This window comes from Rhododendron vialii, chromosome 8a, assembly GCF_030253575.1.
Source record: "Rhododendron vialii isolate Sample 1 chromosome 8a, ASM3025357v1".
Lineage (NCBI taxonomy): Eukaryota > Viridiplantae > Streptophyta > Magnoliopsida > Ericales > Ericaceae > Rhododendron > Rhododendron vialii.
The window spans coordinates 27290195-27312811 of record NC_080564.1 but is presented as its reverse complement, the minus strand read 5'-3'; the positions used below and the strand labels follow the sequence as shown (position 1 = coordinate 27312811).

General features: G+C 39.7%; 3 protein-coding genes across 3 annotated transcripts; 1 reads left to right on the top strand and 2 right to left on the bottom strand.

Moving 5' to 3' along the window:
- Positions 1-3599: 3599 nt before the first annotated feature.
- Positions 3600-10255, bottom strand: LOC131298471 (probable cyclic nucleotide-gated ion channel 16). Its single transcript, XM_058323951.1, has 6 exons — positions 9705-10255; positions 8391-8603; positions 7656-7966; positions 5920-6031; positions 5574-5810; positions 3600-4723 (listed from the first exon to the last, which is right to left on the bottom strand). The coding sequence occupies exons 1-6, from the start codon at positions 10167-10169 to the stop codon at positions 3974-3976; spliced, it is 2088 nt and encodes a 695-aa protein (XP_058179934.1). The 5' UTR covers positions 10170-10255; the 3' UTR covers positions 3600-3973.
- A 2679-nt stretch (positions 10256-12934) lies between these two features.
- LOC131336207 (uncharacterized) lies at positions 12935-13908 on the top strand. Its single transcript, XM_058371956.1, has one exon. The coding sequence runs from the start codon at positions 13147-13149 to the stop codon at positions 13567-13569; it is 423 nt and encodes a 140-aa protein (XP_058227939.1). The 5' UTR covers positions 12935-13146; the 3' UTR covers positions 13570-13908.
- A 739-nt stretch (positions 13909-14647) lies between these two features.
- LOC131336087 (RNA-dependent RNA polymerase 2) lies at positions 14648-21952 on the bottom strand. Its single transcript, XM_058371743.1, has 4 exons — positions 21305-21952; positions 16761-18655; positions 15699-15849; positions 14648-15615 (listed from the first exon to the last, which is right to left on the bottom strand). The coding sequence occupies exons 1-4, from the start codon at positions 21848-21850 to the stop codon at positions 14854-14856; spliced, it is 3354 nt and encodes a 1117-aa protein (XP_058227726.1). The 5' UTR covers positions 21851-21952; the 3' UTR covers positions 14648-14853.
- Positions 21953-22617: the final 665 nt, after the last annotated feature.

Below are 22617 nucleotides of genomic sequence, written 5' to 3'. Positions count from 1 at the left end.
TACTGGATCAAGGAGGAGATTAGTTAAAGTGCACGTAAGCTAAACCGAACACTCCGGACCGTCGGGAAAAAAGCAAACGGTTGTGGACCGCACATATCTTATAAGTGCAAACATAAGCCTCATGATTTCATGGGTTTATTGGCTAGGGTTGTGGAGCCATTCGAAAATTAGGTGGTTGGCATGAGTTTCCTTATCCTTTGTTTCTTTTGATCCGCTCCTTATCCTTCGTTGAAAAAAAGAGAAGTTTATGGGTGCAAATTGGGTACCAGGGGGCGGTACCAAATGCCCATCCTAACTGTCCAAACGTGTTTTAAACGGTTCAAATCCGAACAATCTTTCTCCTACTCAGCCAAGCACTCTCCCCTCTTTGCCTCTGCTCGGATATGAGCCATTCAAAACCCGTTTTGACTACTCGAATAGGTATCACGTGACTATATCCAATTTGCACTAAAAAATTCCTGGTGATTTAGGTAACATGTGGAGGGCCATATCATTATGGTGACATGTCAAAGCCAATATCATCGAACTACGAGCATCTCCAAGACTACTGGCTATTGAATCCCATTAGTTGCTATCATTATTATTATTAACCAAAAAAAGGAATCTACCATCCCCTTCAAAAGCAACCTCAAACAGTCACCCACTCACCATTGTTTTGGATTAAAAACTAATAATAATTCAATAATTTCAGGAGGGTCACTCGACTTTCCCCATGTGAATCCGTCCCTGATCACTATAGCTAGTTAAACTCAAAATGTGTCTTCCAAGGGCTCTCTACTATACAATAGACATTTTGCCTTCGTGTACTTCCACCAGCTACTAGTAGAGAGCAAAAAAGAGAGCTGCTATTCCCCCCTTCTGACACAGCCCCCCTCCCGACCCCACCCCCTCCTTCCCGTTTTACCCTCTTCCCCCAGCTCCTTCTTTTTCTTCTTATTTTTTTTTTCTAATTTTCAATTTTTTCTTTATTTGCTTCCTTTCCCATTTTTCCCTTTTTTTTTTGATTAACTAAAATTCTATTTTCAATTAACCACCATAATACCATATTTAAGACCAACGCTTTGTGCCCAAGCTAACATATTTCTATGCTTTCAAAAATCTATATAAAATAAATAAATATATATAAGTATAACATTAACCAGTTCAACGAGCACCCTAAGATTTCTTATTTAGTTTAGAGCTCTTAGGGTGCCCATTGAAAGGTTTTAGAGCCAAAAATTTATTAGAACTATTTAGGATGAAATGATTAGAAAAATAACATCTTTGCACTGATTCAAACGGATTGAAAATTAAAACACTTATTTTTTTAAACCGTTTATATATTAAAAAATATAGTTAAAAGTTAATCTGACTATTTTTTCCTATATATATATATATATATATATATATATATATATATATATATATATATATATATATATATATATATATATATATATATATATATATATATATATATATATATTAAAAAATATAGTTAAAAAAAAGTATTTTAATTTTCAATCCGTTTGAACCGGTGCAAAGATATTATTTTTCTAAACATTTCATCCTAAATGGTCGTAATAAATTTTAGAATACACTTATTTTTTTAACTATTTTTTAATATATAAACGGTGTAAAAAAATAAGTGTTTCAATTTTCAATCCGTTTGAATGGGTTCGAAGATGCTATTTTTCTGATCATTTCATTCTAAATGGTCATAATAAATTTTTAGCTCCAAGGCCTTTTAATGGACACCTTAAGAGAGTCTTGAAACTAAATAATGAGTCTTAGAGTATTTGTTGAAAGACCTTACACCAAAAAATTCATTATGACCATTTAAAATAAAATAATAAAATAAAAGATCTTTGCTCTGAAACGGCAATCCTAAAACGGCAATGTTTTAGTTTAAAAAAAAATTCAAAATTATCAATTTGCAATCCTATGGAGCAGAAACGTGATTATAAGAGCCCTAGAGACAATTTGATTATGTCTCTTTAGAATAAGATGATCAAAATAATAAGATCTTCACACCCGTTTAAACGGATTAAAAATTGAAGCACTTAATTTTTTAACTATATTTTTAATATATAAACGATCTCAAAAAATTAAATGCTCAAATTTTCACTCCATTTGAATTGATGCAAAGATCTTGTCAATATAATCAAAATAACAAGATCTTTGCACCGATTAAACGGAGTGAAAATTTTAGCACTTAATTTTTTTAGACCGTTTATATATTAAAAAATATGATTAAAAAATTAAGTGCTTTAATTTTTAATCCATTTGAACGGGTGTGTAGATATTTTTATTCTGATCATATTATTCTAAAGAGACATAATCAAATTTTGTCTGTAAGGCTCTCATAATTACGTTTCTGCTCTATAGGATTGCAAACGGATGGTTTTGATTTTTTTTTTTTTAACTAAAACGTTGCCGTTTTAGGGGAGCCGGGGGTAATCCGGGAAAAGTGTGGAAAAAGTGCTGTGGGGTCGGGGGTGGGGTGTCAGGGGAGGGGGAATAGCAATTTACGCAAAAAAAAAGGAACCAAAAGTCAAGTGATAAGTACGATATTGCCAGTTGAGTGTTAGGTTGCACTAATGAATGTGTGTAAGGAACTTTATTCAAGTGGAGTCACTGAGAGAAGTTCTACAAAATTAGCCACCAACAATGCACACTAAGGGCGTGTTTGATAGAAGGTTTGGGAGGGAAGGATTGGATTAATAATTCCATGGGGCTATTAATTTCTTGTTTGGTTAGGTTTTTGGCGGGGGGACTAGTTGTCCCATGGGATTGTTAATCCCCCAAAATGGGGGTATTAGCAATACCATGAGGGGAGTGTTACTAGTAATCCCATCCCCATGGGATTGAGCAATACATGTTTAAAAACACACTTCAATCCCAATCCCAATCCTAATCCTAACCAAAACAAACATGTTATTTACAATCCCTTCCCATTCTCAATCCGAATCCCAATCCTAATCCCGTGCAAAACAAACATGAATAAATAATTCATCTTCTCATTAATAATCCCACCTCATTCTCAATCCCAATCCTAATCCCACGTCATTACGAATCCCCTCAAAACGAAATCTGCAATCAAACACGCCCTAAGAGCATCTCCAATCCAATACTCCATTTTTGCTTTTATTTCTTCATTTGAGAGTATCAAAATAATATATTTTATTGTAAGAGTAATTTTGGAGGAAATCTAACTCCAACCCAATATTCTATTTCTTTAAAAACTCATTCCAAATCGCAAACTTTCCCACTTTCTCTCCAAAACTCAAATTTTCATTTTTCTAATTTCATTTAAAAAATAATCAATATGGGTCTTATTTTGAAGATATTGTACATATCTTTTGATTGGTACCAATTTTATAAAGGATTAGTGTATCAAAACTAATTTGATGAACAAAATGGGATTTGGTGAGAGTGAATAGTAAAATGGAGGACATCCTCTATTTTTTTCTCCATCCTCCATATTTGGAGTACCAAACTTGATCCTCTCAAATGGAGGAAAAAATAGAAGATAGGTTGGAATGGTATTTTTCCTCTAAAAATGATCCTCTCAAATGAAAAAATAGAGGAATAAAGGATGTATTGGAGATGCTCTAAGAAATTGGCTACAAAGCCCAAGTAGTTCAACAAAAAGGACTTAAAAATTTTACTAAAGTACACATCTATTGAGATTTATGACCTCTTTTACTTTATATTTTTTTTCTTAATAATTGAGTGGCCAACAACTCCACTAATCTCACGACTTTGAAGTTATCACCCGAATAAATTTTTTCGTGCCCACCACAGTTTTTCTTGCTTTTGTAACTGTGGAAGTTGAACCTGCAAACTTGAAGTTGTACTTTTCGCTTGCTATCATGTTACCACTCGCACAGTCCTGGGTTCTGTTCTGTTTCTTCGTAACTACTTCCATGCATGCAAGTGCAACGTAACTGTTCTGATCATCGCATTCGTATCACAACCGGTGTGTCTCCTCTCAATCTGCAGAGAAATCAGGCTCATCCGGTTTAAACAGCTTCGGCATCTCCAAGCCGCTCTTACCCGTCTCCACCACTGATGTCCCCTTCTGTGCGGTCACCCCCCTCCTAGTATTCGCAGCGAATTTCGAGGCCAAGAACGTCGCCCCAAGAAACTGCCCGTTACTATCCACCGACGGACTCCCCCCACCTCCTCCGTCTTCCTCAAAATCCCCATCTGGATCCATACCACCAACATATCCATACCCACTCTCCTGTCTCGACAACTCCTCCACCAACTTCTTCCTCTTCAACCTCCTCCAAGCCGTCTGTATATAACACGCCCCCCAAGTCCTCCACTGATGAGAATAGTACCGGAATGCGTGCTGCAACTTCTTGCTGTGGAGACGCTTGAACTGGTTCGCGACGAACTTGAGGTCCTCGGCTCGGAGGGCGAAGGCTTCGACTTCGGTGAGTGCTCGGACGGTCCGAGTGGAGGAAGGGAAGTTGAGGCTTGAAGAAGGCATTAGGGCCCATGTGAGGAGTTCTTCGCCGCAGAAGTCGCCTGGTTTGAGTGTGATGGAGTTGAAGAACCCGGAGCGGCCGCCGTTTGTGGTGGAGCTCTCGAGCTGGCCTCGGATTATGAAGAGCATCTCGTTTACGGGATCTCCTTCGCGGACTATGTAGGTGTCTTTGGTGCTCAGGGAGGAGACGAGGCGCTCGCATATTGCATCGAGGAGTTGGTCGTCCATTTGGGAGAAGAAAGGAACCTGCAACAGCAAGGGGAAATAGCATGGTTATTTGAAGCGGATTTTGAACAGGAAAAACTCTTGACCAGATTAGTCTGTATGACTGCTCACAGCCAGTAGAAGGATTGATTTTCTTTCCATTTTTCTTACCCAACCAAATGATAAGGACAACGAGAATTTCATTTCCTTCCATTTGTTTTCTGTCCAATTCTCCCAATCCAAACGGGTTGTGAATGCGACACTTAACAATGCAACTTAATTCAAGAACAGAAACAAGTAACTTGTCTCCAAATTTGGCTAAATGACATGTCACAACCCAAAAGCGACCCTGGAAGTCACGATTGGCCTAGCGGGTAGTGTGCTTCTGCTGGAAATAGCAAAGTAAGCAGTTGCTTATTCCAGGAATCACATCAATTGTTACAAGACCGCACCTTGAACTATAGTCCTGAATCCCTGATGTGCCATGCACTTGCTTGGTAAAAAGAACCAACTAGTAGAAGCTATCTACGGTTGAAATTGCTCAATATGCAGGTTTCTGAGAGGGGAGGTCCTGCCTTTGTTTCTACCACGACAAGTTGTCCACCCTCAAGTGAAAGACAACAGGAAGCTACATTTCTTACTCCGAAATGCAGGCACTTAGTAGCTATGCTGCATACCAAATGAAAGCCGTTTTGAAAGAGGAGTGATAGGAAACATGAAACCTTTCCATGAAACTTAACATGAAACTGAAATGGATGGCTGAGATTCACAGTTGAATTTCATAAAATTTCTCGTTTTGAAATTCCAAATTTGTGCAAGTTATGAAAATAGATGTCATCAAACACAGGTTGTCCATCACCACAGTGGCACGCCAGGAAACAAAAAAACTTACACGGCGAACAAGGGCAAGGCAGAGATGCCTTTGGATTTGACGCCGGATGTCCAAGGGCAATGCTCGCAATATTTCTTCTTCGTCTACTCCTCTAGTAGCAAGCCATTTATATTGAACAAATCGGCGAACACGATCTTGAAGATCTGGAGGTAGTTGTCGGTGCCTCATCCATTCTTCTGTATCTCTTCGTTTAACTCTCCATTCCTCAAGTCTAGCCGTTGAAGATTGCAAGTAGGTCTTCAGACGGCATATTATCAACAACGTATCAAATGAAAGTCAAAAAAGAGAAGGGATGTACAACAAAGGCAATGCACTTTGTATGCATCAATCTGATACTAGAAAGTACCTGCATGTTGCCAATCAGTTGTGCGAACAAAACTAAACCCGCAATACAAATAAGACTGCTAAATAGCGTCTCACCAACGTAAGTACTTGTATTCAAACTCTGCCCATATGAACTGTATATCAATCAGATTAAAAAAAAAGCTATATATCAAGACACGAAATGAGTGGAAAGAGTATTAAGCATTAAAAATCACATATTGCTAACAAGAACTACTACACATATGAGTAGAAAGTTAGAACAGGATCAAGAAAAAAGAGAAGCAATTCATTTCAATTGACTTTGTGTAGTTGAGAATGCATTCTATCATCTTCAGAGACAAGGGTGCAAGGAAGCAATTATATAACCAGCCCTTATAAACTATCCCTAGGTTCCAGACACGATTTTCCACGATATGCAAGCAAGATCTTACGGCATGGAATGTGGACAAGGAAGAATACCCCAAATATGTGTGGAAATATGTGCAATGAAATATGCTCTCCATTTTACTCGATCAAGGAAATAAAACTGGTCATATTACTAACATACTTTTCCATAACTAACGGGAAAGTTAGAAGATCCCTACAAGACGCAAAGCATACCCCTAACTTAAAATAGAGACCAATTTACTTATGCACTACGTAAATGTATGGTTTGTCAGTTTTCTAAATGTTTCTGAGTGAAGAAAATCCCTCGAACTATCCTAATGCAGGACCAACATGAAGAGGATAAACAGTCCACTACAATTACAATCTATCTAACCTATAGGTACTTCAGATAATTTGACATATTAAGTTTGTCCATTTGGTTGTGTTTTGTTATTTCATGTTCTGTTTTAGGACAAGCTAAGTCTTTCAGGAGTTAGGAATGCATCAATTGGTGTAAACTTCTATAGAGGTAGCTATTTCTTTGTCCATATTTTCGTCAAGGACATGCCAGTTTTTTGTCCCAACTTTTCGAAGGTGTTAAAAGGGATACGACCGGATGCCTGACCTTTGCGTTGATGCGTAAGTGTCTGCCCTTATTGTTGAACTTGCATTTTCATGCTTGTCAGAGCGAGGTTTTAGTATTCCAACCAACCAAAAAAAGAAAAAGAAAGAACAACCTCCCACCACCACCAGTATGCATTCTGATTTCAAGTTATGAAGTTCCGAATATTCAGATTGACATGGGTTAGTGTTTTAAGTAAAATCACAGTAGTCCATCAAATTAATAGCTTGGTACAAATTCATTACTTAGCCTACGGTTGGATCAGTGGAACAAGACACAATACATGTCCATTAAATCTCAAGTTTCCAAACTAATCGTTGACTCGAAAGCCAAGCAAGAATACTTGAATATAACAATCAAGTTTTTTGCTTTATGATGGACCATCAACGATAGACTTATGGAAAATCTAAAACTCAACTTATTCCTAAACTAATCTCACAAAATCCAAGGTAAGTGTAAGATTTCATGTTTGATCCCACACTTCTGTGATGGTGAGCTAACTAGCTTTGGTCATATGCAACTCTCTTATGCAACCAATTTTTGTCCTGTAAAGTGCATGTTCCATAAAATGGAGAATCTCATCTCTCAGAATCAGAAATCCAAAATTCAACAGTAGTTTAATGCAAATAATAGCTATGCAAACGCGCAAGCACACACCCACACCCACAGAGAAGAGATAGATATTGACCTACGAGTATCTCCACTACTAAAAGAATGACCACATTCTGACAAAAAGCACAATGGACAACTTCAGATAACACTCAACGTACCTCAGATTCTTCAAACCCCACCAAAGGCAGTAAAAGTACTTTTCGATGAAATTCGAAGAAGCAACATCCTCTGTGAAGGCATCAGCAAACATTCCAAACTTAAAGGCGTGACTATCACGAGCATCACATTCGGTAAGAACTTTAGTGTTGTTCAACCAAAACTGGCGTTCAGGCATGTTAACATTCCAGCAATCCAGAAACAAAGGATTGCAAGACGGCGAGTGTGTAAAATTCTGCTCCTTTCTACATTCCAGTCTCCAGCATGAATACTGCCTCTCAATGGACAGCAGATACCACGAAGCTCCTAAAACCTGCACTGACAATCCAAAATAACACAAATAATAATGATGAACTGGGAAATTTTCTTAGCAGATCCACACAGTTATATAGATTGGAACATCACTTGCTTCAACAAATGAGGCAGAAAGCTACTCCCTCTGTCCTATAATCTAGGTCCTTTCTTTACAGGGATGTCCCAAATGTGTTGTCCATTTTCAAAAGTCAAAAGGAAAAAAGCTTGTAATTTTCCAAAGGCCTTCCAAAGGTACCCATTGCAAATGGATACATGATTTTGAACATCGAAAAAAAGTAGTGAGAAATAATGTCAATGAGTTGAATGCAAATACCGTAATTGCATGTTCTCTTACAAAATTGGAACTTTCGTGAGGGACCAAGAATATGGGATGGAGGGAGTAATATGAAGTGTCAGGAAGAAGTAGTGATGTGGGTGCATACATGACCTGCTAGCAGATAGAGGAGGAGATTGTATGCTGCCCCTGCCCAAGCTGTCTTAGCCACGACCCCTGTTGTTTTAATAATCCGCTGGTTCAATGGAAAAATAACAAACAACCGTGGAATATATTGAAGGATTATCATCAGGGAAATGGTGTGGTTGGCATGAGCAGCGTTAGGGCTTTTCACTGCTGGAATTACAAACCAGAAGAGAATCTGCTCATGCAAAACAAAAAATAGAGCATTGATAAAAACAATGATGGCTGGTAAAGACTCTTAAAAACAGTAATTTGAAGATAATTAAAAAAATATACTCATGAACTGTCTTCATATTGTACGGCATTTGTACCATGTACTCCTACCCTATGATTCAAACTCCAAACTCCAGGTCATATGATTCGAATCTTTCCACTTAATTTTCACCATCCAAATATGAACATAATATTCAATCTACAACTATAAACCAATCGAATTATGAAAATTCAACACCGCACATACTCGAAACATCAACAATGCCCATAAAGGCATACATCCCAGTACAATTCATCCGCTTGGAGTAGGCATCAGCTCTTTGCCATAAATAACCGACAATGCCACACACGCAACGTCCACAGGAGGACAATGCAGCTATATGCCCAATCCTGCATGGCTGCACCTTAACCGAGCTGCTCAGTCACCTTTTCCCGAAGTCCATATTTTTTTGAGATTATTTCATAGAAAAAGCGGCACCCATTGGACTTACTAGACTTCTGGGCTTTCCCCTGTCATACAAATCCCGATAGAGAAGACGGATTCATGTAACTGATCCCCATTAACTGCGACTTGAGGCTCGCTTGGTTTATATAGACTACTGGACCAGCTTCACAAGAATTAGAATAAATCTTAAAAATCGTCAATAGACTACCCTATTAAGTGCATTGTCATGCCAGCTAGACCCTGAAACTCAAATCCTCTTAAATGGTCTAAATTTCATCCAAAATACATAAACAAGTAGGGCCGCTAAACAAACCAAGTTACTCCAGTTCGTTTGCTTGTTAAAAGCTTGTTTAAGATTTGTTTGTTACATAAACAAATCAAGCTTAAACATTTATTTTTGAATTAGCTCGTGAAGGTTTCAAACCAAGTTCAACTCTTGTTTTGCTTTATTAAAGCTCATTTGTGATTGAATCGCGTCATAACTAAACTCAAACATATTTTTCAAGCTCGTTAAATTTTCAAAGCAAGCTTGATCAACCACCCGCTCGGCTCATTTGGCTCGTTTATCACCCCTATAAACAAGCAATTGCAAACCCAAAAGAACTAAAAACCACAAATTACCTGTGGGAGCGGGAGCGTAGCAGCAAGATCCATCAAAAAGTCCGTTTTCAAGTACCGAATCGCAATCATCTTGGGATCCGTCACGAGCTCCCCCTTCCCAAAGACCCTGGAACTCGGCGCCACGTAGGCCGTCCGGAACTTCATGGCCATATGCAAGACCGAGAACAGGTCCACCACGGACCTTATCAGGGTGATGACGACGGCCAATCCGAAATCGATGGTCATGCAGACGCGGCCTCCGATGACGGGGAGGAAGAAGTAGAGAGGGTCCAGGAAGAGGGCGACGAGGCAGGTGACGAGGAAGATGTGGTTCCATTGGTCGACGAACTCGCTGCCGGGGTCGAGGATCTGGTTCCACCAGGGCCTGTGGCGGTCGTAGATGAGGGGGAGGGAGAGGGTGGGGAAGTGGCGTAATTTGGCGGCGGAGGTGGAGGGGTAGCGTTGGATGATTTTGTTGTTATTCATGGATAGGGCGGAGGTGGTTTTGATGGGAGGGTGGTCGTTTAAAATCTAGGAGAGAGAGAGAGGGGGTCAGCATGGGAGGAGAAAATGGAGGGGAGAGAGAGAGAGAGAGAGAGAGAGAGAGAGAGAGAGAGAGGGCTTGGGGGGTTTGAAGAAAATCACGGTGAGCCGCAGAAGTTGCAGAGTTTTCGGAGGCGTCGTGGCCGTTATGCCCGTTGGATGAGCGCGCGAAACGAATGTCGTATATAATAATGGTCAAAGTCCACTTTCACTCCTTTTGATTGGGTCACGTGCGCTACACCGTCAAGTTTAATTTTAATGTGGTGCGGATGCATCACTTTGTGCTTCTTGAAAATGCACAGACGCATCCAATTTAGCGGAGATGCGCTAGATGACTAATACATTATGAATAACTTAGATTAAATTTTCGTTAAATTCAAGAGGTGAGTGAGGTATAACTCCATTAACATAGACGGACTTAAATGTGTTTGCGCGCCCTCACAAATCGCAGTTAAACCTGAGAAGGTGTAGCCGCATAAAGTCCAAACCATTGGTGTGAAAGTCAACTTTGTCCTATAATAATCCTTTTGATTATTTTTTTCCTTTATTCAAATTTTTGGTTGCCTTTCTTAGTTTTGTGCTATTTTTTTCTGAAATATTGATTCCTCTCGCAATGAGAGAATTCTACAAGTATAAAATAGTAACTTAAAAATGTTTTAAAAAAATTTGAATTAAAGCAAAAATAATCAAAAATTGCATAGTTTGATGCCTAACATAAGAGTATAATTGACAATAAAACCCATCGCCTCTAGGAAGGCTGAAAGGGTGTTGTTCCCTTCGAACGACGCTGGTCCCAATCTTGATAATATGATTAAGATTACTTTCTTTATAGATGTCAACCCTTTGAAACATCGTGTACAAAAATCATGTAAAAAATTAAGTTTATACGATATCCTTTTTTTGGGTGAGCACATGGTATATTGTCAAAAATACAGTTTGGAGTGCACATTGTATAGCAGGCTCCCCGGTTCTGAGTTGTCTGCTGGAGTTGAATTTACTGGCTCCAACAGGTCATCCTAAGCAGAGCCGCAAATGAATCAAGTTGCTCGTGAGTAATTTTTGGCTCAGCTTGTTTAGTAAACGAGCGAAAACTCGAGCTCGAATTCGAGTTTTACGTTCGTTCACTAAATAAGCCAAACTCAACACTAAAAAGCTTGGGTCATTAAGTAAAATTAACCAAGCTCGAACATTACAAAGCACGGCTCGACTGCTCATTTGCACCTGTAACGACCCTCGCCAACTAACTTGCTAATCTTTAGCCTAACCACGTGATTCAAAAAAAATATTGTCAAATTATACAATAACTACTTAGAGCATCTCCAACTCATGACTTCATATTGAAGATGTCAAACTTTTTTTGAAGGCTTACGTGACATTTTGGCATCTCCAATTTGACATCAAAACCTTCATTTCCAATTCTTATGCCAAATTCTATTTATTTGACATCAAACTATCACTCTCCAACTCTTAATGTCAAAATTCAAACAGTCATTTTTGAAATTTGGCAGGCAAGGTGTGGGTAGTCAAAGTTGGCATGTTTCCTCCCCCCTTCATTCATGTCAAAAGCCACGTAGGATTTGGCCTAACAGAAGGCATCTGGGTTGGTTTGTCAATTAGTGTCAAATATTATCGTTACAAGCTTCACTTGGAGATGCTTTTAGAGCATCTCCAATGGGAGATGTCAAACATGACGTGGACGATGCAACAGTTATTTTTGGCATCAACTCACATTCTAACCCATCTGCCTTTACTCATATCAAAGCTGATGTGGTTTTGGCATGAACCTCCTGCATGCCAATTTTGACAACTACCATCTCTCATGCCAAATTTCAAAAAGTAACCGTTAAAAGGTAAAAAGCTATTGTTAAAAAGTTTAAAACCTCTCTGTATTACTTGTTTGAGTTTTCTTTTTCTTTTTAAATAAATAAAATTTGGCATAAGGATTGGAGATAAGGTTTTAATGTCAAATTTGAGATGTCAAAATGCCACATAAGCCTTCAAAAAAAATTTGACATCACCAATTTGACACCTCCTGTTGGAGATGCTCTAAGAACATCTCTAATGGGAGATGTCAATTCCTACGTGGACATCTTAACGGTAAAAATTGACACCAAAATTCAATCCAATCTAATAGCCTTCTTTGATGCCAAATACACGTGGATTTTAAGGCAAGCTTTCTCATGCCAACTTTGACAGCCACCTTCCTCCATGCCAAATTTCAACATTTGTATTTTGACATAAGAATTGGAGAGGAATAATTTGATGTTAAATAAATAAAATTTGACACAAGGATTGGAGATGAAATTTTAATGTCAAATTGAAGATGCCAAGATATCACATTAGCCTTCAAAAAAAATTGACATTCCCAATTTAATATCAAGGGTCGGAGATGCTCTTAGGTTTTCTTAAATTGACATTCCCAATTTAATATCAAGGGTCGGAGATGCTCTTAGGTTTTCTTATATATATGGATATGGAAATCCAATTTCGATATTTCACCGATGTGGGATTGGGTTGCCACAGCACCCAATGATAACGGGGTGCAATTCCAAATAAAAAAGAAAAAAAGAAATGCAGTTAAAAAAAGTACAGGTCATCCCTTAGTGTTAAAAAGACTAAAGAAAAACAAAGAGGTCGTCGGTGACGTCATCAACAACTGGATCCCGTGTCGCAAAAGCATTCGCCAACTGGCACTGCCCCGTCAGAATACCCCACATTTTCCACTCTCGTTTCCGTTACAACTCCCTCTCACCCCACCTCCCTACCAACTCCCCCCCCCCCCCCCCCCCCATTGATTTCGATCATACGCTCATCCTTATCCCTCTCTCTCTCTCTACAGAATCATAGCTTTAGGGTTTTCAAGACCTGCCGCTTCTCTATCAATAGATAGATACTAGATTCAACAACATCTATAATACATATGGCTACCGAAGGCCATCATGAATTTACGCCAAAGGACCACGCCGAACTCGACGAAGACAGGGCCGACATGGTTTTCCAGAGGGACCGCTGCTGCTCGTGCCTGCCGCGGCTCGGTTCCCTCCGATCGGGCCCGGGCGAGGAGGGGCGCCGCTGGGTCAACGCGCTGATGAAGGTCCGGGAGTGGACGGAGGTCGCGGCCGGCCCGAGGTGGAAGACCTTCATACGGCGGTTCAACCGGACCAGCAAGAGCGGCGGGCACGGGAAGTTCCAGTACGATCCCCTCAGTTACGCGCTCAACTTCGACGAGGGGGAGAACAACGGGGACCTGGACGAGGAGGAGCACGTGATCCGGGGGAATTTCTCAATGCGGTACGCGGCGGCCTCGACGGACCTGGACAAGGACGCGCCGCCGTTCGCCTGACCATCGAGTAGTGACGTGGAATAGGGTTTGTGATTCCGTACTAGAATGAATTGTTTATTAATCTTCTTGTCTCGTCTTGATGACGAATGTGTATACGTCAGCAGCAAGGAAGGAGGGAAAAGGGTAAGGATTAGTAGATTTCTAGGTGGATTTTGTCAATTGTAGATTTGGTACTGTTGGGGTAGTAAAGGTGCTTTAGGTGGTGTTTAAAACTCTTTTGCTAAAAGAAAGTGTTTTGGATTAGTGGCTATACCTTTGGTTTGATCGCTTTTTTTGTACGAGTCAGTAATTGACCGAATGCTGCTTTGAAATTAAATCAAAGATATGTTGGGGAGAAAAGTTTGAGTCATGCATGACATGGATCCAGCACAGCAAACACAATGCGGTCAGGTCGGCATCATTGAACATGAACTCATGAAGCTCAACGCAATGTGTGTATTTGTGATTTGTCATTTATCATTTTTTTTTGTATGGTTACTTTGATTTGATTTGGCTTGGCCAACTCCTACTGGCGGATCAAATTCACGATCTCAACAGACGGATAAAAGAAACATGTTTTGACTTTTGAATGCGGTAATGATTGTTGAAGGACTATTATTATGTCTAATTTTACAAAATGAGAGACTGTCCATCCATTTGGGAGTGCAACGGACCTCACGAGGTGGGCTTCGCTTGGTTGGAAGTGCCCTCCCATGCTCTCTCTGCATCTCTGCATCTTGTCATCGACGAACTTGGTTCTTACAGGGGCCTGCTATCCGTATCGAGGTGCATACAATCACACCAAATTAAATAGCTACACCCGTCGCCTCTTCTCCGTCCATTTTGGCTTACTTTTGAAACAGAAAGTCCTTTCGAAAGCTACGGTGAAGCACTGTTTAAAACAGTCCACATAGCTTTCTTCGTTTGCCTTCCTCCAAAATTGCCAAACTTGACATCATTTGGTACTCAAATTACCTGTGGTTGGATAATTTAGCCAAAATGAAGACAACTCAAAAACAGTCAAACTCACTAAAATTAAAACGAGAAAGGCTACACGAACTAGAAAAGAAGACACGAAATCAAAGATGAAGGGCCCATATTGCAGTCTCTACCCAGCAAGACTTCTGTTGAATTATTAGCCCATATTGTCAAATAAGCACACAACAGATGCGTTCAACCCGGGTTAGAATACAAACTAGACAGTCTGATACAAGTTAAAACTATGTTTTGGTTACATGTTAACAACATCGAGGACGTAAATTCCCAGAATTGTGCCTCTCCTGTACTAAGCATGAGTCATGCTAGTTACTTTCTACTCTTCACGGACTTTACATTCAACAAAATATCCCCAACCACCCATGGAAACCCCAAGCAGTAGCTGCTTTCCTGGCAAAAGGTCGGGTGATAAGTAATGTGATACCACGCTGATGCCAACTTCTGTTGCTCTGCAGAACCCTTACAGCTACTCTCAAACCACCCTTTGGCCTCCTTATGTAAGCTCTTAACAGAGACCATAATTCTGTCCTTCATTTCATAATACCTCCTGTTATCCCTTTGCAAATAAGTCGACCGCTTAAGCAAGTTCCCCGTGAGTATCTCATCTTCACTCTCCGCCCCATAAAAATTCATCAACGTGCTCATTTTGTCCATATACATCTCCTTGTGCCCTTTTGCAACTTCAATGAAGTCTTCAAACCCATCCAATATAAGATCGTGATCATAGGCATCTTGGGATATCTCGTCAGACAAAACTAGGTCTGTTTTTTCATTAACTTTTGAGTTTTTGGTGCCACGGTAGAGTTTACCCAGTACCCCTTTGGAGATGTAACTGGGCTTTTCTGTCCTTTCCATGAAATCCGGAAACTCCTTTGGTTTCAGAAACCTAGGCATCTCAGCGGGTGCTCCTGTCTTTGCAAAGTCAACAGCCATTGAGTGAAGGGTTGCCAACTGAAGACATATAGGACTCAAGGCTTTAGCTGGATCACGGTCCGCGTGTATCAAATGTGCAGTAGAGATGGCGCCAAGATTGTCGCTGATCATGTAATCAACAAAGAACTTTTGAATTTCCTGCAAATTAAGTGAATCGGGTATTAAGACAAAATGGTGTGCTTTAGCTGTCCCGTAAATTAAGTTTTTCCTGTTGAAGTTACCTGCAAAGTCACTTCGTGATCCATTATGCGAGGTCTTCGTCCAGTGTAGTCCATGGGAGCCACAATATTGGGTGGGATAAGATTTTCATCCCAGCTTATGAAATATAAATCTCCATCCAGATCACCACCGGAGCATTCATTTGGATGAGGTCTGTGGATAAGAGTCATGCATAAACTCTTAAAAGCAGGGGCGACTCGAGGAATTAAAATAGATGGGGTCATTCACAAACTCGAAACATAAGAATTCCATTAAAAATACAGTGTATACTATCAACAATTTTATTTACAACAAATAATAAACTGAATTAAACTCATCAAATCATTCGTAAAAGAAACCTTCAATATGTTGAAATAATCATATCCTTAACAGCAAAAAAACAAACACAAATACATGAAATTTTACAATTGCATTTCATGATGTCAAATCATTGCGTAATAACCTCTTTGTCCATAGTACCAGGTAGACATGTACATTATTTCCACATAGGTGACCAAATGACAAGTAGCACATTAACTTTTCCTTTGATAACACAGTTGACCATTGATGAATTTCATTGCCAAAATAGCTCTTTCTACTGTTCCCGAAACAGACTGGGTGGGCGAGGGTAAGTCAGAAAAAGCAACCAAATGCACACACCACTCAAAAGGTGCATACTGCATACCGGAAAACCTTTCGTAACTAAACCACAATAGTTCATAAGAATCGTAACAAATACAATAAAGATTATGACCGCAAAAACTCACAACTCTCACCAAAATCTCATAACAAAAGCCAGCAATATCTGCCCCCAAACTTTCATAGCTAAGAGTATCCTTATTGTACACCTATTGCGCAACTAAAGAACATCGGTAACATTCACCATAAAACCTCACAACTTTGCTTATGGAGTGGAGAGCATGAACTGTATCTATCCCCAAGTAAGTGGAGGGAATGTAAATAAAACTAACAGGTATGGCCTATCATTTAATACAAATTAAATCCTACTCAAGGAGTCATACACTGAAAAGATGCAATTTTCAACTAGAATATCGAAATAAATTCTTCAGAGAAATGCTTCATACCTTTCTCCTTTCTGAGGGAAGACAACACAATCCACCAAACCCTTCTCCTCTAGTGCCACCTCATATACAGCCTCAAGGACTCTAACATCACCTGGGTGAAGGCATGGATTTTTTGTAACTACAACTTTCCCAATTACCACAGACGTCGTCTCATCTACCTTCTGAAAGAAACTCTGCCCATCCAATTGCAGCAGCTCCGTTTTAGTCATTGTAGTGCGGCAATAAACTTGTCCATACTCTAAAATGCCCGTTTCATCTATACATCCAATAAGGATCCTTCCTTTCGGCACAAATATTCTGCACCTGCTTCTTAAATCAGACAACAGGCTATTATGGTGTGCCCTAAGCATCATAGAGAGGTAAGGTTCCACATTTGGCTCATACCCTTGGAGCAACATTTGTGCTAAAATGCCTTTAGCGTCAGACCCACTCATGCTCTCTAAAACACCCAATGCTACCTCTCGACTTGTCAGCATCTTTTCAAGACGACTGAGTTGCTGATCTTGCATAGCCTCGAAAACTTTATCATCTACTCCCAAGCTAGACAAAAGGGTAACAATCTCCCTGTTCAAGTAGCAAGGCATCGAATCGCTCCATTTTGTGACATTCAGCATCCTGTTTTCTGACTCAAATTTAAGCATACTACCACGCAAAGAAATCTTCCTGAAGGAATTACGGTCAACAGCTATGACACCTTTATACCCACCGTATCGAATTTGAAATGCTGAAGGGGTGTGATTTAACCCGCACTTTTGAGCAACTTGGGTAGCAAAAGAGAGGGAGATTTTCCCAATGCCGTCAGAGAAGCAGTAGCCAATACCATCAGTGGTAACTTCGACATCAGGGATAACCTCAACTTCTTGTGAAGGGACTTCTAGGGTTTGCATAGAAGAACTGAATAATTGACCCATTCGCGCAGCACATTTTGACACACTTCGAATCTTATTGAAGCAACCCATCCATTCTCTGATATCTCCTGCACTTACATTCTCATTAGAAGCAAACATCCACACGGCATTTGACCGAAGTTGACTAGCTGAGAAAGCCAAAAATTCAAATCTTTTGGCACCAATCACGATCCCCTCATTAAGAACAGACAAAATACGATGATATATGTTGGTCCGGTAAGGCTTCGCAAAGATACCTTGTTGAAGACTTGCGGAGAGGGCATTCGGAGGAAGCTTACTCCAATCTTCTTCAACAAAAGTAACCCTAACGAAGTCAGAAGCATATGCAGAAAATTTTTTCACAACATAATTTGAGGTTTCAAGCTCTGGCCCTAAGCAGTAAATCTTGGACGGAGTTACGAGGACTCTGTGACACCTCATCAGTTTTTGATTTGTTATCTTGAGGGAGGAAGGAAGTTTTTTGGCATTTAGAATATGTAGTCGGGTTTTAATAAATGACAACGGCTCATAACAAGTGGAATGTAGCTTATGCAACTTCTGAAGAATCATCATTGCAGTTTGTACATCTAAACTGCCAAGAATCTCAATCAGATCATCATCCACCGAACCAAGACTGATTTTGTGGGTGTGAACAAGAGAATTTAGCTGGTAAAGGATCTCATATGGTAAAAATGCATCTGATTGCCATTTGACAAGCGGGACTAGCTCAGATGTGGAACCAAATTCTTCCCCTTCTTCTAAAATTAGATCTTTTGGATCTTTCTTATAATAGGGCAAACTGGTGAAAATATTGAGAGCTGGTGATTCTTCCTTCATTTCCCAGCAAAGTGAAGATGATTGCCCGATTGACTTCATCATAGAAAAATCTGTAGTGCGTACCCAAATAAACTCAAAGTCCTCCTTGCAGAAATAGTACCGGTTGCCAATGACCTTTGAAGTTACATTAGGCCCAGCCATTTTTTTGTAAATCTTTGGTGCGTGTTTGAGCTGAAAAGAAGCAATTCAGGTAAGAGTTTCTCCAGGAAAGGTGTACAATATAAATCAGTACCAAATTCACTAGCCCCTGCTTGGAAACAAACCAATACGAGTTCAACTGGTAAGTTTTCCTTCACAATATGCTAACATTAGTCAAAATTACATGATGACATCATCTTTATCAATTCTATCTGCCAACCTCTGAGCACAGTCACGTTCAATGGTAACGTGTAATAAATCATGTAAGTTCATTCTCACATTCTAAAACCAAAATGAAACAAATATACTAAAGCTGGAATTTGGACAATTCCAATATGGATGTGAAGTCACTAGAAAATAGAATAAAATACTCCCTCCGTTCCTAAATAAATCCCCGACCGAAAATCTAGGCCTTTAAAAACATGCATTCTTTTTGTTCAAAAAATTAGAAAAATTTGGGGAAAAAAATGCCTTCGCCCCGAAGGTATTTTCCAATTTTTTTCAAAATTTTCGAATGAAAAGAATGCATCTACTTAAAGGCCTAGGTTTGCGGGCTAGACATTTATTTAGGGACAGAGGGAGTAAAGCTCATTTAGCTTAGCAAACGCAGTAAGTTACACTCAAAATATTCCTTGGGCACATTGTTGACAATAATTGCTATTTATCTCAAAGTTCCTAAATCTCATAAATTGTACCTTTCAGACATAATAATATCATAACAGAACACCTAAGCAAATCCACAATTCGGGGAATGAAGAGGTATAGGGGAAATAAAACGCTGAAAGAAGAATTGATGGTAAAAATAAAAAGTTCCATTCTAACATAGTAGTAAAAGAACTACAAAACCCTAACATCTTGCACGTCTCGGACAAAATGAAAGCACGATATTACATCTAGGGAGGTGCAAAATGTGGGATGAAGAGGTTTAAGGGAAAGAAAATACTAAAAGATGGATAATAACAGGATACGATTACAGAACTTAATGATCCTAATTTATAAACAACAATCAGCCCGTTTAAACAATCATACCCAGCCCTATTCTGAAGCCCAATGCCACCAATCCTACAAACCAATACTCCAATCAAGATCGCAAAATACTGGTCAGGCAAAAGTTGAATCAGGCTTAACAATTTGAGCTGGAATTCTAACAGAACTGTGCATGACACCTCAGGGGATTAAGACTGATTCCTAAATGACCAAAATCAAGAAGGGAATCCTAATGAGCTCCAGAGGCAAGGGTAAATAAATTTCCTGTTAAATTCATATGCATTTTCTAAGTACTTAAAGGACCTCACAAAGTCATTTTTCTTTAACGAGCTTGAATAGTATTGTAGAAATGCAACATGAAATGCCCAAACTGTGCCTAAAACGCGTTTCAGTAAACCAGAGAAGCATAAACCATATTTTCAGATCAATCATAAATAACAGCCTTCTAGGTCCTAGGGTGTTTGATTGGAGCAGTGGCACTCTAGAATTAGCCTACCAGTATAGCACATGCATTTGTCCTAGCCATACAAGTGTTAGCACACCAAGAAAAAGTAACAGCAATGCTGAGGGAAACTGCACATAGCTATATGAAGGGAAAAGGAAGTAAAAGAACGATAAGTTGTTCTTTTCCCCGTTGAAACAAAATGAAAACAGATAACAACTCTGGCCCTGCTACCACCTAAACCCATCTATCAAAAGCAAATTAATTGAAACATTTCCATTTTTTTCAAGCTTCAGTAGCCAAGAAAATCAGTGGCAAGCTTATTAAGAAGATGACCAAACTAAGAAATCAACAACCCAATAAATCAACAACTATTATCTGATTGCCAGTAGTAACATGAGCCCATAAGCATTAGAATATATCAAGATCCAGACAGCTAAATCTATAGCCATTAGCAATAATACCCATAAACTTAGATCAATAACCCAATAGGTGTAAATTTAACCTTATTGCCAACAGTAACAGAAACGTATCAGAATTTGAATATATCATGATCACAAAAGTAAAAGTCTAAAAGCATCACATCAACCTAAACCATGAGAAACTGCCTTGGGCTCCCCAACAAACTAAGACCCAATAAATCAAAATTGCATTCTTTTTTGCCAGCAGCAACAGAAACCCAGAATATCAAACTTAACATGATCAGAAAAGCAAAAGCACGTTATCACAACATCAAATTATACCTTGAGAAACATGCATTAAGCTCCTCACCAAACTAAGAACTCAAATGCCCCAATAAATCAAAATAATCATCATTTTTGCTAGCAATAACAGAAACCCATAAGAAATCAAACACAACGTGATCAAGATAGATCACCATAACAGCAAATTATACTATGAGAAGCATGCATTAAGCTCCTCACCAAACCAACAACTCCATAACCCAATAAATCAATATACTTTTCCAGCAGTAAAAACAGGAACCCATAAAAATCCAAACACAACATGATCAAAAAATCAAAACTCATAACCCAAGGGGTTCGCCTGGCGTGAGGCTTAGGGGTTTGCTCCCTCCTAAGATCTCAAATTCGAGACCGAACTTAGCTCCGGCTTTAACTGGTAGCCACAAGCGGGCAGTGGGATTGGTCACCAAATTAGTAGAGGGATGCGTAAGCTGACCCAGACACCTAGACCTAGTTACAAAAACAAAACCAAAACACATAGGCCATAGCAATACAACACCAAAATCATACCTTAAGAAGCACCGCATTGGTCTCCTCCCCACCACCCAACCTACACCCACAACTCTCCAAAACATAATCATACTGCAACTCCAACTTATACCACTCCTTATCACCACCACCCACCACCCAAAACTCTATCCCCTTCCTCTCAGGCATAACCCAAGCCTTGAAACCCTCCAACGACTCCACCACGCAAAGGCAGTCATCTTTCACCAGAAACCCAACATGCAGGACCCCGCGGCCGGCCCGGTTCGGAGCCTCGGTGGGCCGGACGACGATGTCGTCGAAGGAGGGGGAGACGGAGAGGTGGGACCCCTTGAAGACGAGGCGGCCAGCTCGGGCGAGGGCCTCGGCAGCGGATTTGGCGGCTAGGGTGTCGAACTGGACGCGGCCGGAGCCACGGGACTTCCAGTTTTTTCGATCGGTGTTGATTTCGCAGGCGTAGACGGAGGAGGGTTTGGTGGCGATGACGGAGTCGAGGAAGTCGGCGAGGTCCTTGGCTGTGGCTGTTTGTGGGATGTTGGAGACACGCAGTGTGAGTCTTTCTACAGTCATGGCAAAGAGAGAGAGAGAGAGAGTGTGTGTTAGGGTCTGAGAGTGGAGTCCGGCTTTTCTCCGATTCCTTTAAATCCAGAAGTTTTTGGGTGCCGGGCAGTAGAACACACGTGGTACCCGACTACTTGTCAGCTATTTCAATTATTCAAATGTGTTTTGGACTATTTATGTCTTGTTTTTTTTTCTTTTCAAAAAGTATTTTTCAAAAGTTTTTTCCTACTTACAATATTTCTCTTTCTATCTTTCTCCACTTATTACCCTTACTATTTTTAAAAAAAAAATTCAAATTCAAATCCAAACACAGCATAATTTTAGAGTGGAAAAAAGAGAAGAGGGAGTAATTGGATGAGAGAAGAGAGGAGAGAGGGAGAATAAATTCGGACCATCCAAAACATGTTTAGATGATCGAAATAGCCGATGGGTATTGTCACGTGGTATCCGCTCGGCATCCAAAAATTTCACCTTTAAATGTCTTTTATATGGATGGGAGGATAACACTCCCTCCAATCCCCCGCCCGGGAAAAAAATAAATTCGATCCCACTTCAATGATTGAAACTGTTCATATTTTTGAATTCAATGTTTGCATAAAGCATGCCAAAAATCAGTTTTTATCAGTTATCGTTTTTTATATAATTTCAAAAGACATTCATATTTTGCAGAAAAAGTAGAAATAGCTTTTGTTCCGGTGTTGCAATCTTATTTTTTTGCAAGATAGTGTGTTCCGAAATCATATCAACTTATGTTCAATAATAAAAACTTGATTTTT

Excerpts from the sequence above, each read along its gene's own strand:
- LOC131298471 (XM_058323951.1), bottom strand. The coding sequence starts at position 10,169 with ATGAATAACAACAAAATCATCCAACGCTACCCCTCCACCTCCGCCGCC. Across the intron at positions 8,604-9,704 it reads CTACGCTCCCGCTCCCACAG|ATTCTCTTCTGGTTTGTAAT; the intron begins GTAATTTGTGGT and ends TTGCATGAGCAG. Across the intron at positions 7,967-8,390 it reads TCTATCTGCTAGCAGGTCAT|GTTTTAGGAGCTTCGTGGTA; the intron begins GTATGCACCCAC and ends TTGTCAGTGCAG.
- LOC131336207 (XM_058371956.1), top strand. The coding sequence starts at position 13,147 with ATGGCTACCGAAGGCCATCATGAATTTACGCCAAAGGACCACGCCGAA.
- LOC131336087 (XM_058371743.1), bottom strand. The coding sequence starts at position 21,850 with ATGACTGTAGAAAGACTCACACTGCGTGTCTCCAACATCCCACAAACA. Across the intron at positions 18,656-21,304 it reads CCAATGCGGTGCTTCTTAAG|CTCAAACACGCACCAAAGAT; the intron begins GTATGATTTTGG and ends GCTTCTTTTCAG. Across the intron at positions 15,850-16,760 it reads TTCCCTCAGAAAGGAGAAAG|ACCTCATCCAAATGAATGCT; the intron begins GTATGAAGCATT and ends TCTTATCCACAG.